This window comes from Dermacentor variabilis, chromosome 4 (assembly GCF_050947875.1).
Source record: "Dermacentor variabilis isolate Ectoservices chromosome 4, ASM5094787v1, whole genome shotgun sequence".
In the NCBI taxonomy this organism is placed as follows: Eukaryota; Metazoa; Arthropoda; class Arachnida; order Ixodida; family Ixodidae; genus Dermacentor; species Dermacentor variabilis.
In genome coordinates, this window is record NC_134571.1 from 36004964 (window position 1) to 36031555 (window position 26592).

The 26592-nt window shown below is 46.1% G+C and overlaps 1 protein-coding gene across 1 annotated transcript in view; it reads left to right on the forward strand.

The window, feature by feature from the left end:
• LOC142578184 (cell adhesion molecule Dscam1-like) overlaps positions 1–26592 on the forward strand; it is a 106965-nt gene that overhangs the window by 58120 nt on the left and 22253 nt on the right. The window contains exons 8-14 of the mRNA XM_075687585.1: positions 2344–2650; positions 7940–8101; positions 14773–15063; positions 16305–16424; positions 21058–21231; positions 22565–22712; positions 23504–23652. Of these exons, the coding sequence (XP_075543700.1) occupies positions 2344–2650; positions 7940–8101; positions 14773–15063; positions 16305–16424; positions 21058–21231; positions 22565–22712; positions 23504–23652 (1351 nt within the window). The remainder of the gene's footprint in view (positions 1–2343; positions 2651–7939; positions 8102–14772; positions 15064–16304; positions 16425–21057; positions 21232–22564; positions 22713–23503; positions 23653–26592) is intronic.

Here is a 26592-nt window from a genome sequence, read left to right on the forward strand (position 1 = left end):
GACAAAGGACGGCTTCACATTGAGATTGTAGTCTTTACCTTTCGCACCTTGCTTAAGGGTGGCCCATTACAAATGTTCTGTTCGTGGTGCCTGTTCTGTTATACATCTAAAGCAAAATAAAAAGAGCACATCCACGTAAAAGCGGGAACGTAAGCTAGTAATTGCTAGAGCCTCCAATAATATTGAAAGTGCCAATTCCAAAGACCGCAAAACATGGACGTGGAAAAAAAAAACGTAATGGACAGGGCATGCTTCTTGTAGCGATTTAGGCATGATTGAACTAACGAACACGAGGCGTCTACGAATTACGGCAGTTAGCGTATATATATGTACACGGGTTAAAAGGCTTCTGATGGTCCCTAATGTCTGCGAACCTTTCGCTGCCATTTGTTGTAGACAATGATTTCCAAATTACTGCTTTAGATCATCTTGTCTCGTTTTTGTTCGCTAGATATTATAAATAGAGGTTTTACGACCTGTTCTACAAATGAGCTTACAATGATTAATGTACTGCCTAACTAATGCGACATTTTCGGTACACAATGTTTCGCTTGAAACATATTTTGGAGATGTTTCACATTTCGCGTTTCCATAATTGGCTAATGATGTTTCTCGTTGCGCCGAGTGGCCATGTAGACTTTCGACGGCGCAAAGTAATTAACAGCGTCTGCACTTCCCAACCCGAAATTCGAGTGATGTTATCTGCAAGGCTTTTTTAATGACTCTCTATTTGGAAATCCTGTGCGACGAGTTCAAACAGCAAAGAAAACAGATGCCAGAGGCTATAAAATATGATAAGGAGAAAATGTTTCTTTGTGTATTGTTAATGTTAGTTATTTTTCATTTGATGATCACTTACTACCAGAACGTTCTTCTTTACAAAACAGAAAAAGATTAGTTTTTGTTTGCATGCTAGTTAAACAGCCGATTGTCGGGTTAGAAAGTTACGCTGAGTCGTAATAGTCACCGGGAAGTAGGGTCGTGTTAATAATAATTTTTGAGACCAAATCAAAAGTTAATCGAATATGGAATAGTTTTGGAATATTGTAGAGCCATTTTCACAATTGATATATAATAATGTTGACATCCTATTTTTTCTTAAAGTTAGCAAGTATCTGTGGAGCAATCGTAAGTTATTAACTTTTCGCTACTAAAAGCCAGGCACAGAGCATAGGGGAACAACAATCAGTTCGTTCACGTACACAAGTCTCTTCGGAGAATCCAAGTGTTCACTGTATAGCCGATGAAGTCTAGCTCCCTGAGCGACTCTAACTCCAATTTTATATTAGATTGCGCACAGCTGACGTTTTCAAGTGTTCGAAAGCTATTCGAAATATATTCGCATTTACTAATAGTGACTACTCGATACAAACACCGAATCAAATAGTGCACTATTCGTTTTTCGAGAGTTTTGCATATTCCCACATCCCTACCTCGCAGTCACCTGCAATTCACGAGGATATCCTCGTCAGCTAAATCCATCTTTTTAACAGAATGCTCTTTGCGTATTTGTTGCGGTTGCGGTAACTGTACTGCCGAAGTGCTTTCCGAATATGTATACGCGGCAAGAGAAGCTCGCAGATTTTTGTGCCGTTGAAAAGGAGATGACTTCTGGGGAGCTTATGGCTGCATTGTCTAGCCGCTGAATCGGCCCGCTAGGCTTCACAGCTTACCACAAACCTACATATGTGCAAACGAGAAGCTACTTTGGCAGTGTGTTTAGGCGTAGTACGGAAGCCAGACTCAAATGCTATCAACCTGGCCGCAGTACAGAAAGCTGCAATTCCATGGGTTAAAGGCTCGCGTAGATGGTAGTGCACGAGAGAAAAGAAAGATGGTAGAAGTGCGGTTGACCCTTTCTCTTTGCGTTCTTCCGGAAAGAACAGGGGTGTAATTTTGTAATCACGCGTTTGTTATCTGTCGATTGGCAGGCTAAGCAGGATAGATTTTCCTTATGAGTCGCTGAATCTAAAGGTATTTAGTTTTTCTAGACCAAGGAGGTATAAGAATTTTTTTGAGAACATCCTTGCTCCGGATAGACGGTAAAAACAGCCAGCCAGGGCTGCCTTAGTGCGATGGCACGAAGCACATGCAGTGCACGCTTCTTACACATATGTCAGTACAAGCGGCGAACAAGTTCACCAGGGTAGTTCTTCACTTTCAGTTTCTGGTAAACACAGTCACTTTCCGGTACAACGATCGTGTGAGAGTCGTCCTAAAGAAACGTAAAAAAAAAAGAAGAAGAAAGAGTACACGAAACTGTTACGTGCAAATTCTCAGTTCAGCAACATTCGTGTCGCATCTCCTGACGATCGCGTGACGCCGCACGGCGTGCGCGTGCAGGTGACGTGGTCCCTGGACGGACTGCCCGTTCCCGAAAATGTGCGCTTCCGCATGGGCGACTACGTGACGAGCGAGGGCCACGTGGTGAGCTTCGTGAACATCTCGGGCGTGCGGGCCGAGGACGGCGGCCTCTACCGGTGCAGCGCGGGAAACGACGTGGGCGTCTCCGTGCACGCGGCTCGCCTCAACGTGCACGGACCCCCGTTCGTGCGCCGTATGGGCAACGTGTCCGTGGTCGCCGGGGAGACGATGCGGCTATCCTGCCCCGTCGGAGGGTACCCCATCGACGCCATCACCTGGGACAGAGGTAAACACCATTTAACCGTGTATTTCTTTCTCTCTGTATGCGTTAGAGAAATTGAAGAATTTTAGCTTATCTGTACAACTTTAGCTTATGCTTAAAAAATACCGGGATACCGGAAACGTGGATGTGGGTAACAACACTTGTACTGACTTCTTCTGACACTTTGTGTATCCACAGCGTGTTAGCGGCGTTTTTGTTTACGTGTGGATGTTCTCGTCAAGGGAAAGTTAGGAAAAGAATTCGTGTTGAAGATTGTGTCGCTGCCGACGCTTAACACAAGCAGCCAAGTTGAATACGATTCCTTACGGCAATGATAGCTTTTTGTTTTCTCTGGTTAAACTTTGTGCCACAAGAGGGCACCACCAACGTGGAATCTGATATCTAAATCTAAGTTAACCCGGTATCCCGTAAAGGTTAGTACTTATTCTGCCCGCATGCGTATTGCAGTTTACGGAATACCGTATCGCTGGAGACGTGGACGACAGTATAGCAGCGTTGGCAACGGCTTCTTCTGGCGGTTCGTTCATTCACAGAGTGTCAGAAAGTTATTTTTTACATGAAATAATGTGTTTTCGTAAAAAAAATTTTTAAAGCACCATTACACATTACAATTATGGTGTTGCCGACGTTTTCAGACCAGCAACTCAGTAGCACATATTACACCATTGCAATAAATTGCAGAATCAACCTCAGTTGACAGCTACATAATGTGAAGATGTCGCAACGTAGGTGTTGTTCGTTGTTGTTGCCATACCCATTGACCCAAGTAGGCTTCACAGGGGTACATTGAAGAGCAGCACATAATTAGTGGCACATATCCAGCAGCCCCTAGGTTGTGTTCCACATGCATGGGTGACTGGGCACGCGCCACTGGATGTGTACCACTGGTACATGTCCCTCTTCCATGATCCATCCCAAAAGCAGACATCCAGTATCCCCAGTTTATAAGGCACTGTCTTCGAGACTGGCCTATGAAAACGGCCATATACTTGCTATAAAACTGGATTGATTAAGAAAAGAATGATTCGGAATAATAGTGTTTCACGCTTTCATTGAACCCAACGTCGCCAGATGGTACCATCATTGATGTTGCTCAGGTCTACGCATCCGCTATTCCGGTGTTCGGTAAATGGCAAATATTTTTTTTCTTTTATGAGAACAGCGTGAAACGTTAAAAAAATGCTGATGACGCTTCTTAGTTGATCAAACAATAATAAAATGTCGCTACCAGCTCTATTGCTCACATCCAAGTCACCGGTATTTATATATTCCGTAAACTTCAATAAGTTAATGTCCAAAACATGGCTGCCGTGACATAGGGCGCTATAACGTAAAACTGTTCCAAACTTTTCTATTCTAATTCTGCTATCAGCCCTCCACGATTAGTCAAAAACTTTTTTTGACCACCCCCACTTCACCTGTCTGTCACGCGACGTCACGAAAACCGCGATACCTCCCCATCTGATATGATGTGTACACACTGATTATGCATGATTTGGCAGAAAAAAAGAAAAACAGTTATTTCTGATTCGACCCCCTTTCGCCATTAGCCCTCGGCTATTGGTAAAAAGTTTTCGGGCTGCACCCACTTCACCTGCCTGTCACGCGACGTCACAAAACCGCAAGAACTCACCGCGTCAAAGTGATGTGTACGCGATAAAGATGCATTAATATGCCGAACAAAACTGAATTGTCTTCGGAATAGCCGCAGGCTGCCCCATTCCGAAAGGAATAAAAGATGGCTGCCGCCGATCGCTCAGACGCTGGCTACTCGCACCTGCCGCAGAGCATGGGTGTATTTGCGTATAATAAAACTTCTTGCGTGGCCGTGTAACGTTTTCGAGCAATTTCGGCACGTTTACCACCTTATTCTGCCAACTCTTCTCTGCTGAGGGTCTGTTTTAGCGTCATTCTTGAGCCTCCGTTGCATGCAGCCGTGATTTTCGACCAGCCACCGCAAGCTAAGTAAGGGAAAACCGACCAATCTTAGACGCCGGCACCCCCCTCTTCATCCGGTTATCGACTTTCAGTGCAGTGGCTCGGCCCCATCGAATCCCTCTCTACTTGAGCGTTCTCCTCGCCTCCTGTCAGCCAATTAGATACGAGAAGCCACTCAGTGTAGGCAATGTTATTCGTTTTTCAAGCAAACAAAAGTGGCCGCCTATGAACGAGTAGAGCGTCTGAATGGTCTATTCAGACAACCTTGCGGGTGACCGCCCGGTGCTTGCGTTGGTGGTTACGCAAATGTGACGCCAGGAGATTGGAATAGAAACATATTGGAAAAGTTTTACGTTATAGGGCCCCTATTCTGGTTCCAGGAATTACTTCCCGCTTTCGCAGTAATTAAAAAGATTTCCTTTGAGATGGGTGTTCAATACTCTGAAGGAACCCTTGCATAGGGGTTAGATTTGTACAACAGCTACACATATATGAACAGGCTAACGCTCTTTATCAGGGCGTGTTATTCTGACCATTTTTTTCGCCACCTGATTCCCCCATGTTCACTCTATTGGGCAAGTCAAAGATGATAGGGCTATTATTTAGGCTAATTAAAGAAGCCGACGTCATATAAATGGTCAATATTGCGGCCACAATAGCACCCCTGGAGCACTTTCTGGTGTCACTGGTTGTCTATAAAACATTGATGGCAGGTGGCTGTGGTCCCTGCTTTCAACCATCTGCATTGTCCCGAATTATTTCAGCTGCACAATGTTTGCCTGAGAAAGTTCCTTAGTGCGACCTAGCCGTGGTTCATCACTGCACATTCTGCAGGCGACCACAAAACTTTTAAAACGCTGCTTAAGTAGTGGAAATCAGTGTAATCAAGGCAACTGTCGAAAAGGCGCACGGTGGACATTTCACGAGCAATCGTCTAGGACTCGCGAACATCGAGAAACGCTGTTTGACGAAGACGACTTTTTCTGAAGCTATAATCATTGAAGAAGTGACTTAAATGCACATTAGGTGAACAGTAACTTGAGTTGTATTCGTAAATCACCCTTTTACAATGCCATTAAAGTGTTCTTTTTGTGAAGAAGTGACTCGGTAAGCTGCGAAAGACGGAAAAAGCAAAAGACGGGTGGCGAGGTCGCCTTGTAGTTCCTGCACCGGCTCCACGTGACCTCGTGGATTTTGACGGAATTTGGTCGGGCCAAATCCATTTTGCTATGTAAAGCTGGACTGCATTATAATCGAAATAAAGCTGAAAGACATAACTAGCCAAGTTCCAAGATAATTCACGGAACCATTACAATCCAAGACACCTTGAAAAAGCGATACCTTGAAATCCGCGATGTCATCCTGACGAGCCGACACTGGGGCTTCAGCACAAATTTCAAGAAATGGTACTTCGAGCTTCGTTTCATCTTCTAGTGATTAACCTGTTACCGCGCAATAAATGAAAATACAATTTTTAATGATTGCTTTATCAGTCTAAACTGATCTAGTGTTTGTGTTTAGTATCCTTCTAATCTTGTTAATATTACACTAGCAGACCCTGCTTAGCGATAAAATTACCATTGCCCTCCAAGAAACAGCCAACAATCGCTTCAGTTCATTGCTATACGCTAGTTAAACAGCCCGAGAGCATGCTTATTTAATATGTGGGCCCGTATTCACGCATGAGCCCTTACGATAGAGCTTTTAGGAATAACTGGTGGCGGCCAATCGTAGTGTTGGAGCTTTTACTAGAAGAGGTGGGCGGCCATGGCAAACCACCCTTACGTACAGAAAGCTTTGTGAACTTGCCTTCCTGTTTGAGAAAAGTCACCGAGCGCCTAGGCACGTGCCAGGGCCAGTTTCGTACTCCTTGTGGACAGGACAACCAAAGCCATCCTCATCGGCTCTAAGCTTAGCTCGATGGAGGTTTGCAGGAGTTGTGGTGCTTTCTTTTTGCTTACATTGCCGCCATTATTTCCCGTTTCTTAAGATCTCATTCTATGCCTTCAGGCGAAACTTGTTGGGGCTTTGCAAGCGCAAACAAGGGCTGCGTTAAGTGCATCAACGTTGTGTCGCCCTCTACCTTTCTCTCTCTCTCTCGACTTCCTTTCATGCTCAACTGCTGCTGCAGGCAACTCCAGCTTTCCCAGGCAATATCGTGCGAGGCTAATGGCCTGGCTGCCTTTCACGCCAGTTGCTTCCTTTATTGTTGCTATTTATTATTGTTATTATTTCGCGTACCCACGACGCCCTTCACTCCTCTTTCGGCTGCGCCCGAAATGCCCGAGGTGTACTGTATCACCCACTTCCAGGTGACGTGCGAGCTGAATGTTCGCGCCGCGAAAAGAAGGAAAGACGCGCCTAGTGCGCGTTATCTTGCGGCGCGCAGGCTTTTCAAGAGCGCACGACACCACCGCTTCACCGCGAACTACTCTCTGTGCCGTTGTACTGTTTCTTCTTTTTCTCTCCCTCTGTCTTTCTTTCTATGTTCTCTCCCTTCTTACTTTACTCTATTTTATTACCTTTCTGCTGAAATGTGGAACCCTACATGCTCCTTAATTGCCTCCGTTGCTCTATAGAATGGGGGCCTCTCACGCGAGCATACACTGGCAGGAGGAGTTGTTTTCCCGCACTCAAGCCTTGGCCGATTTGGTGGTCATACAGTTGCCACTATTTATTTTACTTTGTACTCTGACACACCGTAAGCGCCCACGTTTTAACAAAGTCATCGATACGAGAAACGGCTTCGTTATGAGCTATATTTTGTTGTTGAATACGGAGAGGTAATATATATATATGTATGACACGTACTAACGGGGTAGTCTAATAGAGAGCATCAAACTCTCTCTATTGGGCTTCTTTATCTGCTTGGCTGAGCTATACCTCATGCCTCGGCTACCCTACTGACGCCACAAGGCAAACTTTCCCGTGACAATGTGTCGAGCTTCTTCTTTAGCTGCGAGGAAAGCATTGAGCCCCTGCTATGTGCCTACTCTCGATACGACGTCCAAGCCTCTCCCTCTCTCTTCCGACAATTTTGATCCGGCGGAATCAAGACCACTTTCCGAGTCAAAGGTATACTTGGACCGGGCACACATTCATCGCTGTCGCAAAAAACATATCCGCCTACTAGTGCAGCTCTTGAATTGCACCGGCGCGAGCGGCTGCTTATAGTGCTCGTGTGCATCCACACACGTGCATTACTTGCTCTGTCTCTGTGTTTGCCGCTTTCTATTTTCCTTACCCCCTATGTAGGGTAGCAAACCGAGACTCCCTGCCTGCCCTCTCTTTGCTTTCTTTCTATCTCCTTAGAGGTAAATGTTCACCATTAATGATGTGTGTGGTCCCTCGCAGAAGGCCTCCGGCTACCGTACAACCACCGCCAGAAGACCTTTGCTAACGGCACGCTAGTCGTTCAAGACGTGGAGCGTGCCACGGACGAAGGCCTCTACTCCTGCACGGCTCGCAATAAGGACGGTCTGACAGCGCACAACACCGTGTACATCAAAGTGCTGGGTAAGCAGCTCTCACCCGTGACTGCACCTTCCTTCCGTGGTCGCCCTGCGTAAGCCCCGTCGAGGCAAGCGTTCCATGCATTAAGCAGTTTTCTTCTTACACAAGGTAACCGTTATCACAGTCATCGTCCTCTGCCACTTAGCGAGTGCGCTCACTATTTTTCTTTCTTCTGTTAGTCGCTCGCGCTTCATTATGCACGATGTTGCATACTGGCGTGTTGTGTTTTCTTTTTTCCTTTCTTCGTTTAGCGGTATTAAAGAGCAGGAAGGGCACTCAGCAGAACAAAATTACTTTGGACCTTCTGTTATTAAACCTCGTTAAGAGAAGTTGTTATTTTATTAATCACGAAAGGCCTGCTCTCACTTCTCTAAATGTATGCGCGAGGGGCAGAAATGCGTTTTTCACGCGATATAACGAGATATTCCAGTTTAGCGATTAGACTTAGTTCATCCTTTCTTTCCCTCGGTGTTTTCTTATGTTATCTTGCTTTGTTTACACGCACAATCGGCGCGGGCATTAGCCACCACACGTATACGCGCGATCGGCGTTCGTTCACCGTCAGACCCGTGCTGGAAGCCGCTGTCTCAAAGCATGGCACGCGAGCGCGGCGCGGCAAGCGTATAGATGTATGGGCCCGGCATATCATTTCGTCGAGAGGCTGTGCACCGAGGCTGATCCTTTCAGAAACGCGGCGGCCAGAAACGCGGGAAAGGTTAGCGTACGTGGGCCACAGACCCAATTAACCAGGCCGTTGCCGAGCTCCGCACACGAGCTATACATCCCCACGATCCGCGGCGGGTCCCGGAGCTGCGCAGTTTGGCGCCGTTCGGGGCCTCACCATTCATTTCCGATCTCGCCACCGGTGGGAAAGCGAGCCGACCCCTACACACACACACACACGCACGCACAGCCTCCCGAATCGGGTACGGAAGGAGGTTGCGCCACGCCGGTTCGACGCCCGGCATCCCCTCGCCCACTCCTCCTTTCCCCCCCAGGTTGCGAGATCCTCGCCCAGAAAGTCCACGCTGGCAGCGCGAGGTGCGCTATTCGCGCGCGTTCATTACTGCGCTCAAACCAACGCCGCCGGCGCCGCCGGACCACCGCCTGAGGCAGTGGCGGCGATCAGCCGCTCAGATAAGTCATCGATTAGGGTAAATGACATCCCCCCTTCTCCCGTTTTCTCCCCGCCGCTATTCCCCAAAAGCTCGGCTCGCTTGCCTCACTTCCTCTTCGGCCCGCGGCCGATTGCTAAACAGCGCACGAACCGTGCTGCCACCGTTCCGGAGGAAAAAGGCGCCATTATGCCGCCTGCTGCAACGAAAGGATCCCACGTCGTGAATGTGCGAGCCTACGGCATGGTGGCGTCTGCAGTATACATACAAATCCGACGCTAACCCACGCCCCCCACCCCTTTCCCGTTGCCGTCACTACACACGTGCCTTCGGTGGCCCGTATATGGAGCAGTAGTGTGTGCAACATGCAATATTCACAAGACATGCGCTTCGGTGCCAAAACAAGAAAATTAAGAAAGGAATAGAGGAGTGGTCGCCACGGGCTCGCGTGGCCTTCTTCGGACACATAGCGCGACTCTTCCTAAGTCTCCCGGGACACCCGGAGGGAGCTTTGCAAGCGCCTTTAGGCAGGGGAGGTGGGGGGATGGTTGTGAAATTTATGCGGGCGTGCCTCGAAGCCTTAGCGGTCTGCTTCCACCTCCACATGACCCCTACAATCCAATCCCCCCTTCCTCTATGCTCGTTATCTTTCACAGCACGTATGCAATGCTGGAACCGTGGCTGACCTCTGGTTTCGCTGGCGTCGCTAACTATATCGTCCCACAGACGTTCGATCCTCTCCAAGGTGACAACGAAAAGGCAACGCTGTTTTAAGTCGGACTCCTCCGCACCTCAATGTGAAATAGGTACAAATGTAGGAGCGTTGCAAAATGTAACATTCGGCAAATTTTAAACTCTATAATAAATTTAGGCTTACTAGGTAGACTAAAGTAAAGTGGCGCGGCAACGTGCGAAATGAGCAAAGTTTATCGGAAAATTAATAAAGTGCGTCAGTTTGCGCTCAGCCGTGCGTTATATCTCGTTTGTTTTGACCATGATTTCAGTTAAGTTTGGTGTTTAAGCTGACGCTGTTTCAGCTAATGCGCAGATAACACCGTGGTAACATTTTGGTGCTCCTTTGATGTATATATCCAGTCATAGCTTCCTTTGTATAGTAAATAGGCGGTTATGGTGCATTGCGGAAGATATCGAAAGTTTGTTACGGGAGTAGTGGAGGAGTACGGAAATTTGAATATCATTGTCGTATGGTTTTGTTCGCTAATAAACTACAGCTGCACTTTGATCTGCATTCGCGGCCCTCCAAACGACCACAGCTAACGACAAAACCACGTGTTTCATCACGACTCAAAAAGAAAGAAGAAAGAAGAAAGGGTGATGATAATATGAAATGAACGCTGTGTTCTACCAGTAACGATACATTTGCGGAGTCCATGTCTGATACGTTCTGGAGTAAATATACGGGAAATAGGGCCGTCGTTAGTTATTATTTGCGGAATGGAAGAAAGGATCTCTAACGACTCAGAAATAATGTACCAGAGCGCAAACAAAACAAAAAGAAAAGAAAGGAAAGCTAACATCGCAAAGGAAAACTACCGTTGAGGGAAGTGCTGATTGCTCCAAACTAGCTGGCAGTCTGGTCACGTGCTCTTTCTGCTTTCTGGCTGTCAGCTTCAACTTCCTTTTGCCAGGGAAATGAAACCACCCTGAAACGCCGTCCACTCCGGACGCATCGCACCGATACGGGCACCTGCATAGCGCGGGAACCGCAGGGTCATCATCGGGCGTTCATTTCGCCTTATTTCAAAAGAGAGAGAAAGAAAGAAAGGTTCATGCATCTCGTAATTTTGCAACGATCCCGGAAAGAGCGGAACGAAGAGCAAGCAAGTCACAGAAACGTAAGGCGGGGGAGAGAGAGAAAGAAAATTAATAAAGGAAGGAAGGATGCATAGAAAGAATCGAAAGTGAAACCAGGGAGACCTCGTTTCCATTTCAGCGGATCGCGCAGCCCCCCCCCCTACCCCTCCCTCACTTCCCTCCGTTTTCCATCTCCCGCACGCCATCACGTTTGCGAAGGTATACGGCCGTATTCATCAGGCTTGCAGTTCCGCGTCTGCCGGTGTACGTATATTCGCGGCCAGCAACGAGCGAGCCCCCCTGGTCGTAGCCGAAGCCGTCGCGACAGAACCCGGCGTGGCGCGAACGCCGTGCGAAGAATGGCGTCTGGCTGGCTGCCGTTTCCGCTCCGTTTTGAACGCCTAACGTAGCGGCACGCGGTCGCGGAAGGAAACTCCCCCGTCCACTCCGTTCACTTCTGCGTCAAAAAAGTAAAGCGCGACAAATAAACCTCCCTTCAATTTTTTTTTTCTGTTGATTCACATTCGCAGAACACAAATGAACGTCGCTTTATCACTCTCGGAGCCGGGCGTAATGTGATTCCTGTTTGCGTGCTTTCTTTTTTTTCCCCCCTTTTCATTTTCCTCCGGTTACAAGTGCACTCTTTCTCTTCCCTGCCGCCCATACACGAGCGTTTGCCTTTTTGGAGCGCCCGTACTACAAATGACGCGCGATTTTCACTTTAGTCTTGCTTTTCAGATGGCTGTAAGGGAAGCTCGAGCCAGATATTGCGACAATTCTGCGAGAACCGTAAATAGACTGACTCTGAATGTTTGCTTTCGAAAGAGGGAAAGGGAAAGAAACGAAGGGAGTTCCTGTTCAGCGGTGACGAGTGGCTCCTTTCTTGCTTGTCGTCGGAAGCAAAGCGTCGACGTATGCCAGTGCATTCATATGCGAAGTACCGGCGGGTCGCTCTAACGTCACCATTAGTTGTAATAGTCAACGTTTCGTACTGCGCAGACCCTCGCGCCTGTAATGTGCAGGTATACTGTAAGTGCTGCGAACATATATGTGAGATGTGGCACATCTAGCGAGAAAAATGTAGTACTGCGGACAAACGCAACATGTCGGTGGATTCCGATAGACGGAAGGTCACAATTTATGTCGCTGTATAGAATGGCCACTGGGAAGCAACATCTACGATAGTACGATACAACCAGGTGAATCACATTCACTCAATTAATTTTCCTGTGTTGATTACTCCTCTCACTTTTAAACGCAAGTCTGTCAGCAGGATTTGATTTAGTGAGCAGTAAATTGTGGACGAAAATAAATGGAGATCTCACAAAGTTCTGTTGCAGCATCAGGGTTTCTTTCTTTCTTTTTTCTGTCACCTGAACCATTATCGCTTAATAGGCGAGCAATCCTCTGCCGGTCTGAAATAACCGCCTTTCTGAGTATCCATAGCAACTAGATGCTTGCTGGAGAATGCTCCGCGTATCACAGATTCGGTGTCGGAGATTTTCCACAGTTTATCTACTTGCTCGAGGGGCTCGTAAAAGGAGACAAACATATTTTAAAACACTCGGTTTTATTCTTGATATTTCCAGCGATACAGACCTCTCAGTGCTGAGTTCGCCAGTGATGCGACATTCTCTGTCGCAAAGAACATTTCATCGCAAAGCACCCCGCAAGAAACAGTTTTGCGCGGTGCAACAAAAATACCGTTATATATCGTTTGGTGAGATTGTCACCATGCCGAGTCGTCCTTCTACTGTATTAAGCAGCCAATTTCGTATTAGTACGCGCACCAACACCAGTTAAACGTCGTAAGCATTTTATCTCCTATTCCAGCGGGTATCGTGTCATGTCACTAAAGTACAATAAAAGAATCTTTGAAAGGCGTCATTTTTACTTCTAATTTATTAAACCTCAGATTAAAATGGGTGACGTTCAAGGTAATAAAACTGCATAGTGGGTTATGCAGGACGCCGTAGTGGAGAGCGCCGGAATAAATTTGTTCTCGTGGGGTTGTTTCACGTGCACATAAATCCGAGTTCAGTAGCGTCATTACACTTCGCCCTCAGCGAAATGTGGCCGCAGCGGCGGGGAAACGAACTCGCGACCTCGTCCGCAGCAGCAAAACGTCATAGCGCCCGAGGGACCGCGCTGAGTGTAGTCTGAATTTGTCAAATATGATTAGACTCGTAAGAATCGGCGCAAGCCTTTCCGATGTGTTTTCAGCGCTATATACGTCCATCGCTTGCACCGAAAGCTACTCGCGTGCTACAGTTTTTGAAATGCACATGCCTGAGTGCCCGTCTATAGTTGTGTTGCGTATCCTGCTGCGTGTGTGCACGGTTCGCGCAGTTTCTCTCCGTAATTTTATTTTTACGCTCCATGCAATGTAGTGAAACGGGATGTTTCGCTCGTTGATCTTCTTACGTACTTACCTATGCTTCCCATATTTCTTTCTTTCTTTCTTTCTTTTTCTTTCTTTCTGTCTGTCTGTCTATTTGTCGGCTTGTCTTTCTAATGCCCGGCTTATGACGTACTAGAAGAAAACGATTTGAATTATTGTACATGTCGGACGGAATTACTTTCCAGTGCAACATAAGTAGGCTCATCTTGACACGACAAAGCTCGGCAGTTTTCGTAGCCCGTTCGTTAAGCGTGGATGAAGAATGTGGTCGTATCAACTGGTAGCGGCAGTGTGCGGAGCGCGCGTTTTGTGCCTGATCTGCAGCCTGAGAAACGACCGCATTGCGCGAGGCTATACGTTACCCGAATCACAAGATGTCCAGGCCTGCTCGCACGTCATCACGCCGCCATTAGTCACGTTCCTCCGCCGAGCTTTGGAGCAAGGCTTGCTCTTTTGTTCCGTTGCCGTAGCTGTACCCGTCCTTCTCGGTGGTGTTAGGCTTGAATCCCTGCATTCCTTTGTTTGTGTGACGCAAACAAGATACCAGCAAACAACCGGTTTCGTTTATCCCAAGGCAGTCTTGAGTGTCTTTCGTTGTGTTCGCTGCGGCGCGCGACATTAAGAAGAGAAACGCAACTACTAAGATAGAGCACATATGCGCAACGAAAGCTCGTGGTGAATACAGTAAGAAAGGAAGACAAATTAATCTGTGTGCTTAAAGAGTGAGTGAGTGAGTGAGTGAGTGAGTGAGTGAGTGAGTGAGTGAGTGAGTGAGTGAGTGAGTGAGTGAGTGAGTGAGTGAGTGAGTGAGTGAGCGAGTGAGTGAGTGAGTGAGTGAGTGAGTGAGTGAGTGAGTGAGTGAGTGAGTGAGTGAGTGAGTGAGTGAGTGAGTGAGTGAGTGAGTGAGTGAGTGAGTGAGTGAGTGAGTGAGTGAGTGAGTGAGTGAGTGAGCAAGCGAGCGCTCTGCGTTATTTGTTCCCTAATAATACAACGGAGAGATCAAACAAGCATTGAATGAGTCAGACTGTCAAAAGTTTATTTGACTGCTCACATTGAACAAACATCCGTCAAGGTAGCTTAGAGGCTATGGCGTTTTACTAGTAAGCTCGAGGTCGCGGGTTCGCTCCCGGATGCGGCGGCCTCATTTCAATGGGAGAGAAATACAAAAACACTCTTAAAGTTAGATTTATGTGCACGTCAAAGAACACCAGATGGTCATAATTAAACCGTAGCCGTCCACTACGTCATGCCTCACGACTATATCGTGGTTCTGGCACGTAAAACCGCAGCAGTATATTTTTATTGAAGCAACACACCTGTCACGTCTCTGATTTCTCTCGCAGTTCGACCAGCCATAGTGCCCTTCGCATTCCCGGAGTCTCTGCATCAGGGCCAGCGCTACAACGTTCTTTGCACCGTGTCCAAAGGCGATGCGCCGGTCCACATCAACTGGTACAAGGACGGCGTCCCCGTCATCACCGCGGGCTTAGCCTCCGTGAGTGTGCTGAACGTGACGGAGTTCTCGTCAACTCTAATCTTCGAGAAACTGCTGCCGGAGCACCGAGGAAATTACAGCTGCGAAGCCCGCAACGAGGCCGGCGCGGTCACGGTCACCTCCACAATGGTAATTCATGGTATGGCTTGCGATGCACCTTCTTCAATGCTCTCCTCCCATGTCCTTTGAGAAAGTGTCTGCTCACACGTAAACGCGGTGTTCTAAACAAAATCACACTCTTTTAATTAAGCACGTTGCTAGGGAAAGACCACGCATGACCCATATGCCCTGTATTTATAATTATATTGGATCCTATAAAATCCCCCATGAAATCCTGTATACTCCAATATAAACCCGCACGATTATGTAGTATTACGGTACGGGGCATATGTGTCTTTTCCAATTGGAGCATACTCACAGCACCACTTTTCACGCATTGACTATGTGCAGTGTCGACTTGCTTACTGGGTGGCTAGACGGCTTTGAGAACTAATATTACCTGCTTATTTAGACCCTTTCTAAAGGGCCATGAGAAAAGAATATAAGAGATATTGCGCTCAGAATGGTTGAGCTGCTTCACCAACGCGGGAATTGGTTTATCAAACCACCGCCAGCAAGGCTTGTCACAGGGATTTCTCAAGTTTGAATGACCTTTTATTGTTAGCTTGTCGCTATGATAGTTTCTGTTTTTGATTTTGCTAGGCATGCACTGTACGCTTAGCATGGCGAAAAGCTGCTCGTACCAAGTCTTTCTTTTACTTGTATATCTTTAAGGTACAAGTGCATGGTAGTAAGCATTGGTGCTATGTCATAATAGTTATTTTGACCGGTGAGCGTATTTCGCTGGAATATCCCTGTTGTCCAGTTATCACTCAGCGCAAGACGCACCGCCATGTAACCGAAATTTCTTTAACGTTGTCGCCGATTGTTCAGCGATAGTTGGTTGTCTAACTGAAACGCGGGCGTGACGGAATTTGTGCTGTACGGTAAAATAACCGGCAGAATAACCTGGCAGAGCTACGATCGGATCATGAGGCACGCCGCAGCGGAGCGATTCGGAATAACTTGACTACCCGGAGTTATTTAACGTGCACTACGTTATACCTTCTCGAACGTAGGTGAGCCGGAGCGAGTACTCTGGAATGTACGGTGATACATGTATTAATAGCGGACGCAGTTAATGCGTGAGCTTATATAGATTCGACAGCCCACGAATGCGCTCACCCTATCATTGTGGTATAAATCTTGCCTGTCTTTCTATATATATACAAGTTCATCTTATGAAGAGATATGTTCCTAGCTCGCGATCACGGCTGCGTTTAATTTTTCGCCGTCGACACAAGTCGAATTTGCTTGTTTCGTTCTTTATCCTATTTGCAGTGCCACCAATATGGCGCATCGAGCCATCCGACACTATGGTCGTTCGTGGTGGAACGGCCATCGTCGACTGCCAAGCCGATGGTTTTCCCGTGCCTCGTGTGAGGTGGACAAAATCTGAAGGCAAGTCCGCGTTTAAATTGTTCGGGCGCATTTCGTCAGCACTGCTACTCGATTGATATCGCTTGCCCATCTTTTTTACATATGCAGATCGAGATAGTTTTCCAAAGCTATGCAATCACACTTTTCTGCCAATTATTCTTACTCTTTCTTTCCTTTTTCTTTGTTTTTCTCTTTCCTGTTTTCTTTTTCTTTCTCGCTTCTTTTCTTGCTCCGCAAAATAAGAACGCTATGCATGTCTGTTCTGGTTACATAGTTTACAATATTCCTGAAAGCGTAGTCACCCCGACGCTATGAACGTAAACGTATAAAAGAAAACAGTATTATTAAAGTTTCGGCATGTATTTTTTATTATTGCCTGTCTTTCTGTGCATCGCTGCAAATGACGTCCACCTACGTCAGTGTAGTGATGCTACGTCAGCACATGCCATAGGCACCAGCAGATGTTTTATAACGATGTTGTAGTAGTGCACGGTATTGCTTATTACCTGCAGGCGGCCACATTAACAGACACAGCATGACGAGTTTGTGTTTGCAAACCTATGACAGGAACCTTTAAAACAACATAGATTGATTAGACGTGTTATGTAGGTGTCGTAACGTCGCAAACCGTCTAATTGAAGAAGAAATGTGAGCAAAACTGCAGACGCTATGTGTTTCGCCACTCGAAAACGTATTTTTCCCGACTTGTTTATCGAATTCAAAAGAGTGTAAAAAAGGTAGAACAGTGCAACACTATATGTAAAATCAGCACAATGTGAATATGACCATCTGCAGTGCATAAGCACGCTATGCCATTGGATATGAGGCCAACACTGACGTCATTGCAGCGTGACGACATATCACCTGCGAACTTGCGCGATTAGACATCATTTGCGGCGAAGCACGTATGAAGATATGATGTGATGGATTTATTTTTCTGCAGAGGCACTAGAACTTCACACATTAGCTGTGCCCCGTAGTTTCTGAGTCCCCAGCTGGTCGGCAAAACAACAGCCGGAACGCAGCCAGAGTAGTGCACATAAAATTAATTTTCTTTGAATTAATTAATAACAGTACACCAAATACATTGTCCCGACAACTAAATTAAATATATCTGCAGCTGCTTATTCATGACAATGTGCGCCCTATACCAGCCATCTGTTTGCAGGCATGAAGTCAATATTGAACATGAGCTAGGCTAAGTCGAACCGTAAGTAATGAAAGTGGGCGCATCACTGTTTCTTGTAGTCAAACGATAAATTTGGACATAATGCATCGTATATTGTGAGGTTATAACTCTCTCTAAAACACAAGGACCCTTCAATATAAGACTATATGATATTGAATGATTTCTTAACAAGTTTTAACATTAAAATTACTTCAACGTCTTGGGTGTCACATACGAATTGGGTAAAACGTGCGGAGTGTACTTAAAGAAATGTCTAAGTGCTTAAAACAACGGCCAAGCCCCGGCAGTGGTCATCTAATACTGCGTAAATGTACCACAAATCAGCATTTGTTGATTTTGAATGCATTGCTTGCCTGAAGCGTGACGGTGAAAAGTAGCCCACATGACCTGAAAATTTATAGTATTGGGCTCTTAGGTAACGAATAAAGTACTGGTACCTTTTGCATCGCCAGCCCAGGTCAGTTTTTGAATCCTCATTTCTTTCGTTTGGAAGAGATATCAAGTTGCGAGAAGTAATAGGTACGGTACACTGCATGTGAACTATAACTTGATGCCAATAAAGTTCAAAGTTCGAAGATGCCGCATCCTATCCGCGACTTTCCGAACGCGTTCATTTCGATAGAGGTATGTCAGTCGCAAAAAAGTAGCACTGCTAAAGGGCATGAACTAAACGTGTCTGACACAGTACAAACCATTGCGAAAAGTGTGCCATGTAATGTTAGCCCCAATGTTTGTTTGACAAGATTACGTTAGTTTGCTGGGTTTTATACAAGTGTCTTTATAGGTGAAAGACAGCGCAAAATAAACACGGACAAGGGAGGAACACAGGACGAGCGCTGACTGCCAACCACTTGGGTTTACTCTGCCCATACAAAAATGTGAAAAAAGAGAAGGGGAGGGAAAGTTTCTATCTTGCACTTCATCCGCGCATGCGTCAAGTGATAGAAAGTGGACTTTTATTGATGAGACCAGATTAGTGGCGGAGATACATAAACTCTTTGTCAGTTAGGGCAGTGGAAGGAGCACTGACTCAGGCATCACTTTTTCGCGTCATCGCAAACGCTTCAAATATCTCACCGGCTTTGGCCCCGATAACCGCTCAAAACCCGTGTTTCTTGGAAGAACGGATAGCAGCCACACAGTGGATGGCCAGATTACTCCAGCTTTTAGTCTTCACGTCATTAGCGTGCTTGCGCAGGCGATTGTTGAGGCAGCGGCCTGATTGTGTTATGCATGATTCGCATCACGACGATGTCGGGATCCCGTACGCGGCCTCGCTTTTGCACGGCACGTAGCAGGTAGCGGGCTCCTTAACACAGCACCGTTTGGCGCGATTGCTAGTATTTGTTTTATTTGCAGTGGGAGCTTAGTTTGTTGGGAGCCGGAAACACAACGCGCCCTTCCGCACGTTCCGCATTCTTAACGCGATTGGAAGCACTTTGCACTAAGGGAGTACCACCTTGGGTTTCTCAAGGGCTGACCGAACGTGGTCCTTAAAGAGCCTGACCCCACACAATAAAGCACCAGTCAAGTCAGACAACATGAATATTGGATAGCCACTCGCCTTCAGTCGTTGAACCTGGGCATCTTAGCTTTGGTCCACCTGGTGATGACAGGAGCGGACTAGAGCGTTCCTCAAGACGCCACTAGCGATGGCTAGTTTCACGAGTTTCGAGTGATTTGACGAGACCGGAGGAAGGAGTTTCTTCGAAAGGGGCACATAGGTCCATCATGCCTGGCTTTGGCTGAAATGCAGCTCTAAGTCGAGAGAGCGTATCTTGCCATCGACAGGTAGCTCCCGGGTAGAGGCGAGGCCTCGAAAATATGAATGGAACAACGTCGAAATTTGTTCAACGTGGTTGAAGGCCCAACCATGAGCGCAGTATACCACCAGGAAAGTCGTCCACATATCACAAGATCCTGATCAACCCAGCGGGCTCGAGGTTCTCTTGCAGGACACCATCATAATGAGCCAAAAGAAGATCGCTCAAAAGGGTTTCAATGCGCGAGCCGATGCATACGCCTTTCTTTTGCATGTACAATTACTCATTGTGTTCGACTACAGGGGAGCGGAGGTACAGTAACAAGTCCTAGCACTTGAAGCACTGATGCCAATGACGTTCTGAAAACGCACAACGCCATGTTTTTCTATGCCTTCCTGTACCACTTCCAAGAGGTCGACTTGAGGCAGGGAATAAACGAGGTGTTTGATGTCCACCTAGAAGGCTTGCACATCCGCAGGAGAGGAAGTAGCCAGAAATTGTGAAACCTCTGACGATCTGCGAACCATGAACGGGTCTTTGACCTCTAGCAGCGACAAACACCTTAGCAAGAAGGTTCCCAAAAACCTTTGCCAGGAACCAGCCTCAGAAACGATAACCCTGAAAGGGTTACCTTCCTTGTGGGTCTTGGCTAAGAAGAAAGCGGTGAGGGACAGTCCCTCTAAATTTTTTTTAGAGAAGCTGCCAGCTTCGGTATACCCGCCTCTCCAGAAAATTCGACAGCCTCCAACTTCGCCCTTGTGGAAGCCTTCTGCCAGCTGGAAGTTGGAAGCTGGAAGCTGCCAGCTGTCCAACCTCGGAGCAACGCAGAATTTTGAGCCCGTAGTTAGAACACGTTCGACTTTATCCAGGATGACAACATCGCCCAACTTTGTTACCCATCGCACAGTGTTTCCCTTCGCGTTAATCAAGCTGCAGGACGTGCGGGAGTGCGCGTTGTGTTTTCGACTCCCAACAAACTAAGCTCCCTCTGCAAAAAAGTAAATACTATAGCCGCCACAACAGGTGCTGTGTGAAAAAAGCACGCCACCTTCCATGTCCCGTGCCGGAGTGAGGCCGTGTACGAGATCCCTGACATTGTGCGGCCGATCATATATAGGACGATCGGGCCGCTGCCTCTACAGTCGCCTGCGCTAGCACGCTGATAACATAGAATAAAAGCAGGAGTAATCTGGCCATCCACTGTGCAAAGTGTGGCTGCTGCCCGGTCTTTAAAGAAACTCGGGTTTTGAGCCGGTATCAGGGCCAGACTGCACGTGAGATACTTGAAGCGTTTGCGATGATGCGCAAAGGTGATGCCTGCGTCAGTGCTGCTTCATTTGCCCTAACTGACAAAGAGGATATGTATCTCCGCCACTAATCTGGTTTCATCATTAAGATTCCACTTTCTATCACTTAAGGCACGCACGGATGAAGAGCAAGATAACAAACCTTCCCTTCATCTTCCCTTTCTTTATAGGTACATTATTATATGCGCACAATGAACCCAAGTAGTTGGCAGTCAGCTTTCGTCCTATGTTCCTCCCTTGTCCGTGCTTATTTTGCGCTGTTTTTCACCCGTGGATTCATACCAAATAGCTTGCATGCATAAGCTTTTAAGTAACTATAGCCTCCTTGCACAGTTGATTGTACTCAGTATATATTTTAAGCATTCATTTTTTTCCCCATGCTTCGTTCATCGTAGGCGACGTTCCCGGTGACTACAGGGCTATCAGCAGCAGTTCACGAATCCACGTATTCGAGAATGGTTCACTTGCTGTCCACAACGCCGAGGAAAAAGACGCTGGCTTCTTTCTCTGTCAAGCTTCCAATGGAATATCACCGGTTCTCAGCAAAGTTGTAAAACTCAGCGTCCATGGTATATTTTTTTTAAATATTTATAGCCTCATTTTATACAAGTTCTTTTTCTCTGTCTCCTTGTTTTTCTTCCTTAACAAATAATGTTCGTTGAAATCTCTAGTTTGGGAAACAATTGCTTTCTATTTTATTTTTGTGCGTGGATCTTCTTTTTATGCCATTGTTTTAATGACTGGTTGCAGTTGTGCACGTTCTTTTCTATGCAAAGAACTATGCATTGTGCATAACCAGTGGCGGTTCTGGGCAAGCATCTCGGCACTGCTGATACTCTTAATTTACTCATTTTCTTAATTTCTTTCTTTTTTCTTGCTTAGTGAATGTTCGGCTCAGGTGTCTAGCTTTTTTTTTTACGCAACGCATCAAGTCACTAATAACGTTTGATATTGTAGGACGCTAATCTACTGGCTGCGAATGCGAAAATCACATATTATGTATGGCTTCTTCAGCTTATAGATTTAGGTAAGATCTAAATATAGATGTGGAACATTTATCTTCATCTAATCTATCGGTATCTAATCTATCTACATCTAAAGTAGATGTGGAACATCTTTTTGCCACAGGCAGAAAGATTGTTCCAAGGTTTGTGAGTGGTGGCGCTGGTTAACACTCCTAGGGTTAGTTCTGGTAGCAACACATAAATACCCCCGAAAATGGATGGGAAAACGGCGGCGCAGTAACTTAACTGATAGAGCATCGCACGCGTAATGCGAGGACGTGGAATCGTTCCCCACATGCGGCAAGTTGTTTTTTGATCCACTTTCAATTCCATTAATGTACCATTTCTTGCATTCACTTAGTAAGTACAACTAATTTCCTTTGTGTAAAGAGGAGAGCAGCAAACAGTCAAATTTGCTATATATATATATATATATATATATATATATATATATATATATATATATATATATATATATATATATATATATATATATATATATGTGTGTGTGTGTGTGTGTGTGTGTGTGTGTGTGTGTGTGTGTGTGTGTGTGTGTGTGTGTGTGTTTATTTATTTATTTATTTATTTTTCATGTTAGTGTTGGTAGTCGGCACATCTTGTGCCGCCTTCTTGTGCCTATGCCAAGTATTCTCATAAAGGATTACCTGTGCATTTTCCCACTGTTACACGTTCGTTCTTGTAACCTCTCTCTCTCTCTCTCTTTGTGCTTGTGTATGTATCTGTGTGTTGCCTTCGTTTGCCCCAGTATATCTTTCCCTGCATGTGTTGCACCAGCTTCCCCAAAAACCAGCCTTATTGTAAGAACTTTACAAGTGCATATCAGATGCCTCCTTGCTCTTATTTTTCTCACGCAAGCAATTATTGCCTTCTTTTTCAGTGGCTGCGCACTTTAAAATGAAATTTAAGGCCGAAAGCGTTCAGAGAGGCCACATCGCCAGGCTTCGCTGTGAAGCCTTTGGAGACAAGCCGGTTATCATTACCTGGTCAAGAGACAAGCAATCATTCGACCCGAAGGAGGACCCTAGGTATGAGGTCATCAATAAATGCTCTTGACACTGATAAGCAGAATCATCATTTACAAAACAATTTAATCGCAAAAGTAGTCTGCAAGGGTTAAAGCGAGTTTTAGTGGCTGTTAGTCACGGTGGAAGCTTCGGCCATAAGCCAACAGCCATTACAGACTAAAACGTATACATGATCTCTGCTTCGCGTTCTGATCAAAAATAGCGCTCGAATAAAAAAGCGACCTTCGTCATGAAGCGCACACGCTGACCATAATATTGTCCTGTCATTTCTTTCTGTGTCCTAGTCTAAAAATGTAGCACTGAATTACTTTCTTAAGAAAGAAAAAATAATTCGTCCCCAACTAGCCCGGCAACGTGTTTTGTTAGGAAAATAGTGAAGACCCGTGTCAATAAAAAAAAACATGAATGTTGGACTAAAAGCATTTTGAATCTGGTTTTTTTCGTTCTGATGTTTCCATACCAATCTATCTCTACACAATTATTGGCACTTGTAGTTTATTTCTTTCCTAGAATGAGAGGAGAAAAGCTCGTTTTCATAGTACTATCAAGCTGTACAATAATTATTCCAAGCGCACGTAAAGCAAAGGCAATAAATTACCTTCTAGAGCGACCGCTTATCAATTCCTCCACAAGGCAAGGAAGGTGCCAAAGAATTACATAATTTGGGGCTGACAACTTGATTATCGCTAAGACATTTCTGAGTGCAAAGTTTCTTCAAGTCTTGCTGTTTTTGTTTTTAAGTAACCATGTGTACACACTCCAACGCAGATTGCTCTCTCTTGGTTTTGCAGATATGAACTGAACGAAACAGTGCATGGCGGTGGCATTGTGTCCGAAATAACGATTCGAGGTGCGGACCGGCGGGACTCGGCCCTTTTCACGTGTCTCGCCAGAAATGCCTATGGCTCCGACGACACGAACATGCAACTGATCCTTCAAGGTAGGGCTCCCAAGGCGTTCTATACCGGCCCGTATACATGGTGCTCTGAAAGCAGTTTTATTGCGATAGCTTTTATACGGACGATTCCAGGCGCCCTCTGCTTGTCACCGCTAGGGGAGCCCTCGTGCCAGTCTTGTGCTTGCATGCGGGCCTCACAGTCGCCACCGCCGCAGTTGTGATGTCGTAGTGCCGACGGTGCATGTGCAGCCCGCGCGCGTAGGTTTAGGATCTTTATGAGACGCTAGTGACACGCAAAGCGTTTGGCTGCGAGGACGACAAAGTCGAGCGAGTGCGCGGTCACACTAGGCCCAATAAGCTCTGCAGCAGAGCCAGGGCAGGATTTCGGCTTCCCCTGCTGGCACGACCGTTGCGCCCGCACACGCTACTAGCCTTCGTGCTGAGCAGCTGTATGTACACCACACCGTGGCGCATCGAGTGCATACACTGGTCTGAGCGCAATGGACAGCAAACGTCAAGATAAAACTACCTAATTCTTTCGTTGGGCGCTGACTAACGTCCACGGTTTTCCGACGATCTCTCGTCGTGCACCATCGAGGTGCGGCGCCTGCAGCACCACCGGTGGCGCTTTCACACCACGCCAGCATTTTTAGACGCCTGCTTGTTGCTAGGGTGCTGTTTCTGCGGCGCAGCAGCCGTTGCCTCGCGGGCCGCGCTTCGTCAACATTCTTTTTAAAATAAAAATGTTTACTCTCTTTCTCTCGCCAACACTTTGCTCCCGCGAGTTGTGAAAAACCGCCTGTGTAGCTCTAGCGGAACGCTTAATCTTGCTATTGCTTTCAGTGTTTCGCTCTTCGAGTGAAAATATCCTTATTTCTTACACAACGCAAATCACTCAGTAACTAGACTTCGGAATATTCACGTGTTTCGAAAAAAGAAATCATATGGCGAGGCGAAGGCTGCGAGCTACAATGACGACACAATTTTATCAGGACGATACAGTAATAGTAACTGTGCACTACATACATGGCTAGCGTCCACAGAAATGTGCAAGTCCATGTTGCCAGTGAAGACAGTTCATCCGTGGGACATATAAAGCATGACCCAACATCCATGTCCCGTTTAGGATACAAATATAAGACACATCCGGACATGCAGTTTTTAATATCTTGTCAAGGATGTTTAATTATTGTTTCCTCTGAACCGTTTTCTTACTACGTATGAATATTCTTTTTCCCAGAGATTTTGTCACTCACTCTCCTCATGACAGAATTATGTTTACTCGTATGTTAAAATTATAATCTGAACCTATTATGTTTACATTCATAGGTACATTGTTCTCTGGAGAGAGAGAGCTCTTTAATGAAAAAGCGGTTTCGCCTCAAGATGCTCTAGAGGAAATAGGGCGAATGAAAAGAAAGGCCCTAGAAGGAACGTATGTAGAAGAAAAAGAACGTGCATATATTGTGATGTTATCGGTAGCAAAATAGGTGTCCAAGGTGACAGAAAGCCCTGAACTTCTTGTTCACCGTACACGTGATCTTGCATTTGTCACACAGAGTGGGCTGTGAACATAATATTCCTCATAGCGAACACTACTCGAAAACCGCAAATATGCTGGGGCAATATACGCAGCCTGTGACCATGTCGTCCCTTACGCGCGTGCGAGGGATTTCCGCAGGACGCGCAAAGTGGGTGAGGGACGCACACTGCACAAATTCAACGCATTTTAGGAATATTCATATGCTTGCAGGGGTTGTCCAAAGAATATTCACTGTATGTAATGGCGGTCACTGATTTGTCTACTTAATCGTGCCACTGCCGGCAACCTCAGGAGCTGCGTCGAGGAGTGTCAGCGCGCGGAAACGCTCTCTTAAAACAACCCGTTACAGTGTGGCCGTTGAACCAACGGCGAACGCAGTTGGACCGATTACGGATAAATTCTCACATATACATTTGAGGATGTGCATAGGGCAATTTACAAGATGGCCGGAAAACTCATTGCTTTTATAGTCGGTTTGCAGTGGCAAAGCTAGCAACACGACCATAAACAACCTCCGTAGGTGATATATGTGTGCCTGTGTTTTCGCTTAAGTATAGTTTCAGCACTTACATTGGCACTCTAGCACAAGTTTATCAGAATAAAAGGACCCTATATTCTTTTCAGACATCTTGCACATAACACCGCACATAGCCTAAACTCTCCAGAGCTTTTGAGTCCTTAACAACCTCAGCCACTGTGGAGTCCTCCGCCTCCTGCGCGGTGTTTGTTGTAGTGCCAACCGGTGCTCCCTATGCTCACCGCATACATGGGGCGGTTGAGAAGGGCACTGCCACTACCGCTACGTGCGTCAATAGTAATATGATAGATCAGCCTTCCGGAACGCCTAATTCTTTAGTTGCATAGGCAACTTTGCTGTGATAATCATAGCTGTAGAGGCGTTCACGATACCAGTGAGAGATGAAAATTGGCAGGGGCATACTGAACCCTTCGTTATACTGATTCTTTCGTTGTAGAGGCATTCATTGTGAGGACATTCATCTGTATATGGAGATGTTGCTGTCGGCAACTCACCATAGTATTAAAGAAAAAATTAGGTTTTTCACATTCGGAACCATACGAGTTGGTAATTGAATTAGTAAAGGCAAGGCGCAGATGACCAGGACTCAAGAAGAATACAAACTACAGGACCGACGCCACTAGTGGCTCTTTCTAGTGGCTCTTAAGCTTTTGTTGCGTCTTTTTCTTTTTGACTCAGACACTGTTTTTTAGATCTTTATCGTTCAACTGTTCTGTCCATTTCCTTGTTTGTCACGTGGTTCATTCTTTCGCGCGGTCACATGTTTTATCAATTTTTTTATGTGGGTGACTATTAGAGATGTTAGTTTTGACGCAGACGCTGTACTTAGACGCCTTTATTCATGTTTTTTCCCCGTTATTCGTTAGTAATTATTCCCATAGTCATGCGGGTTTAATCACTG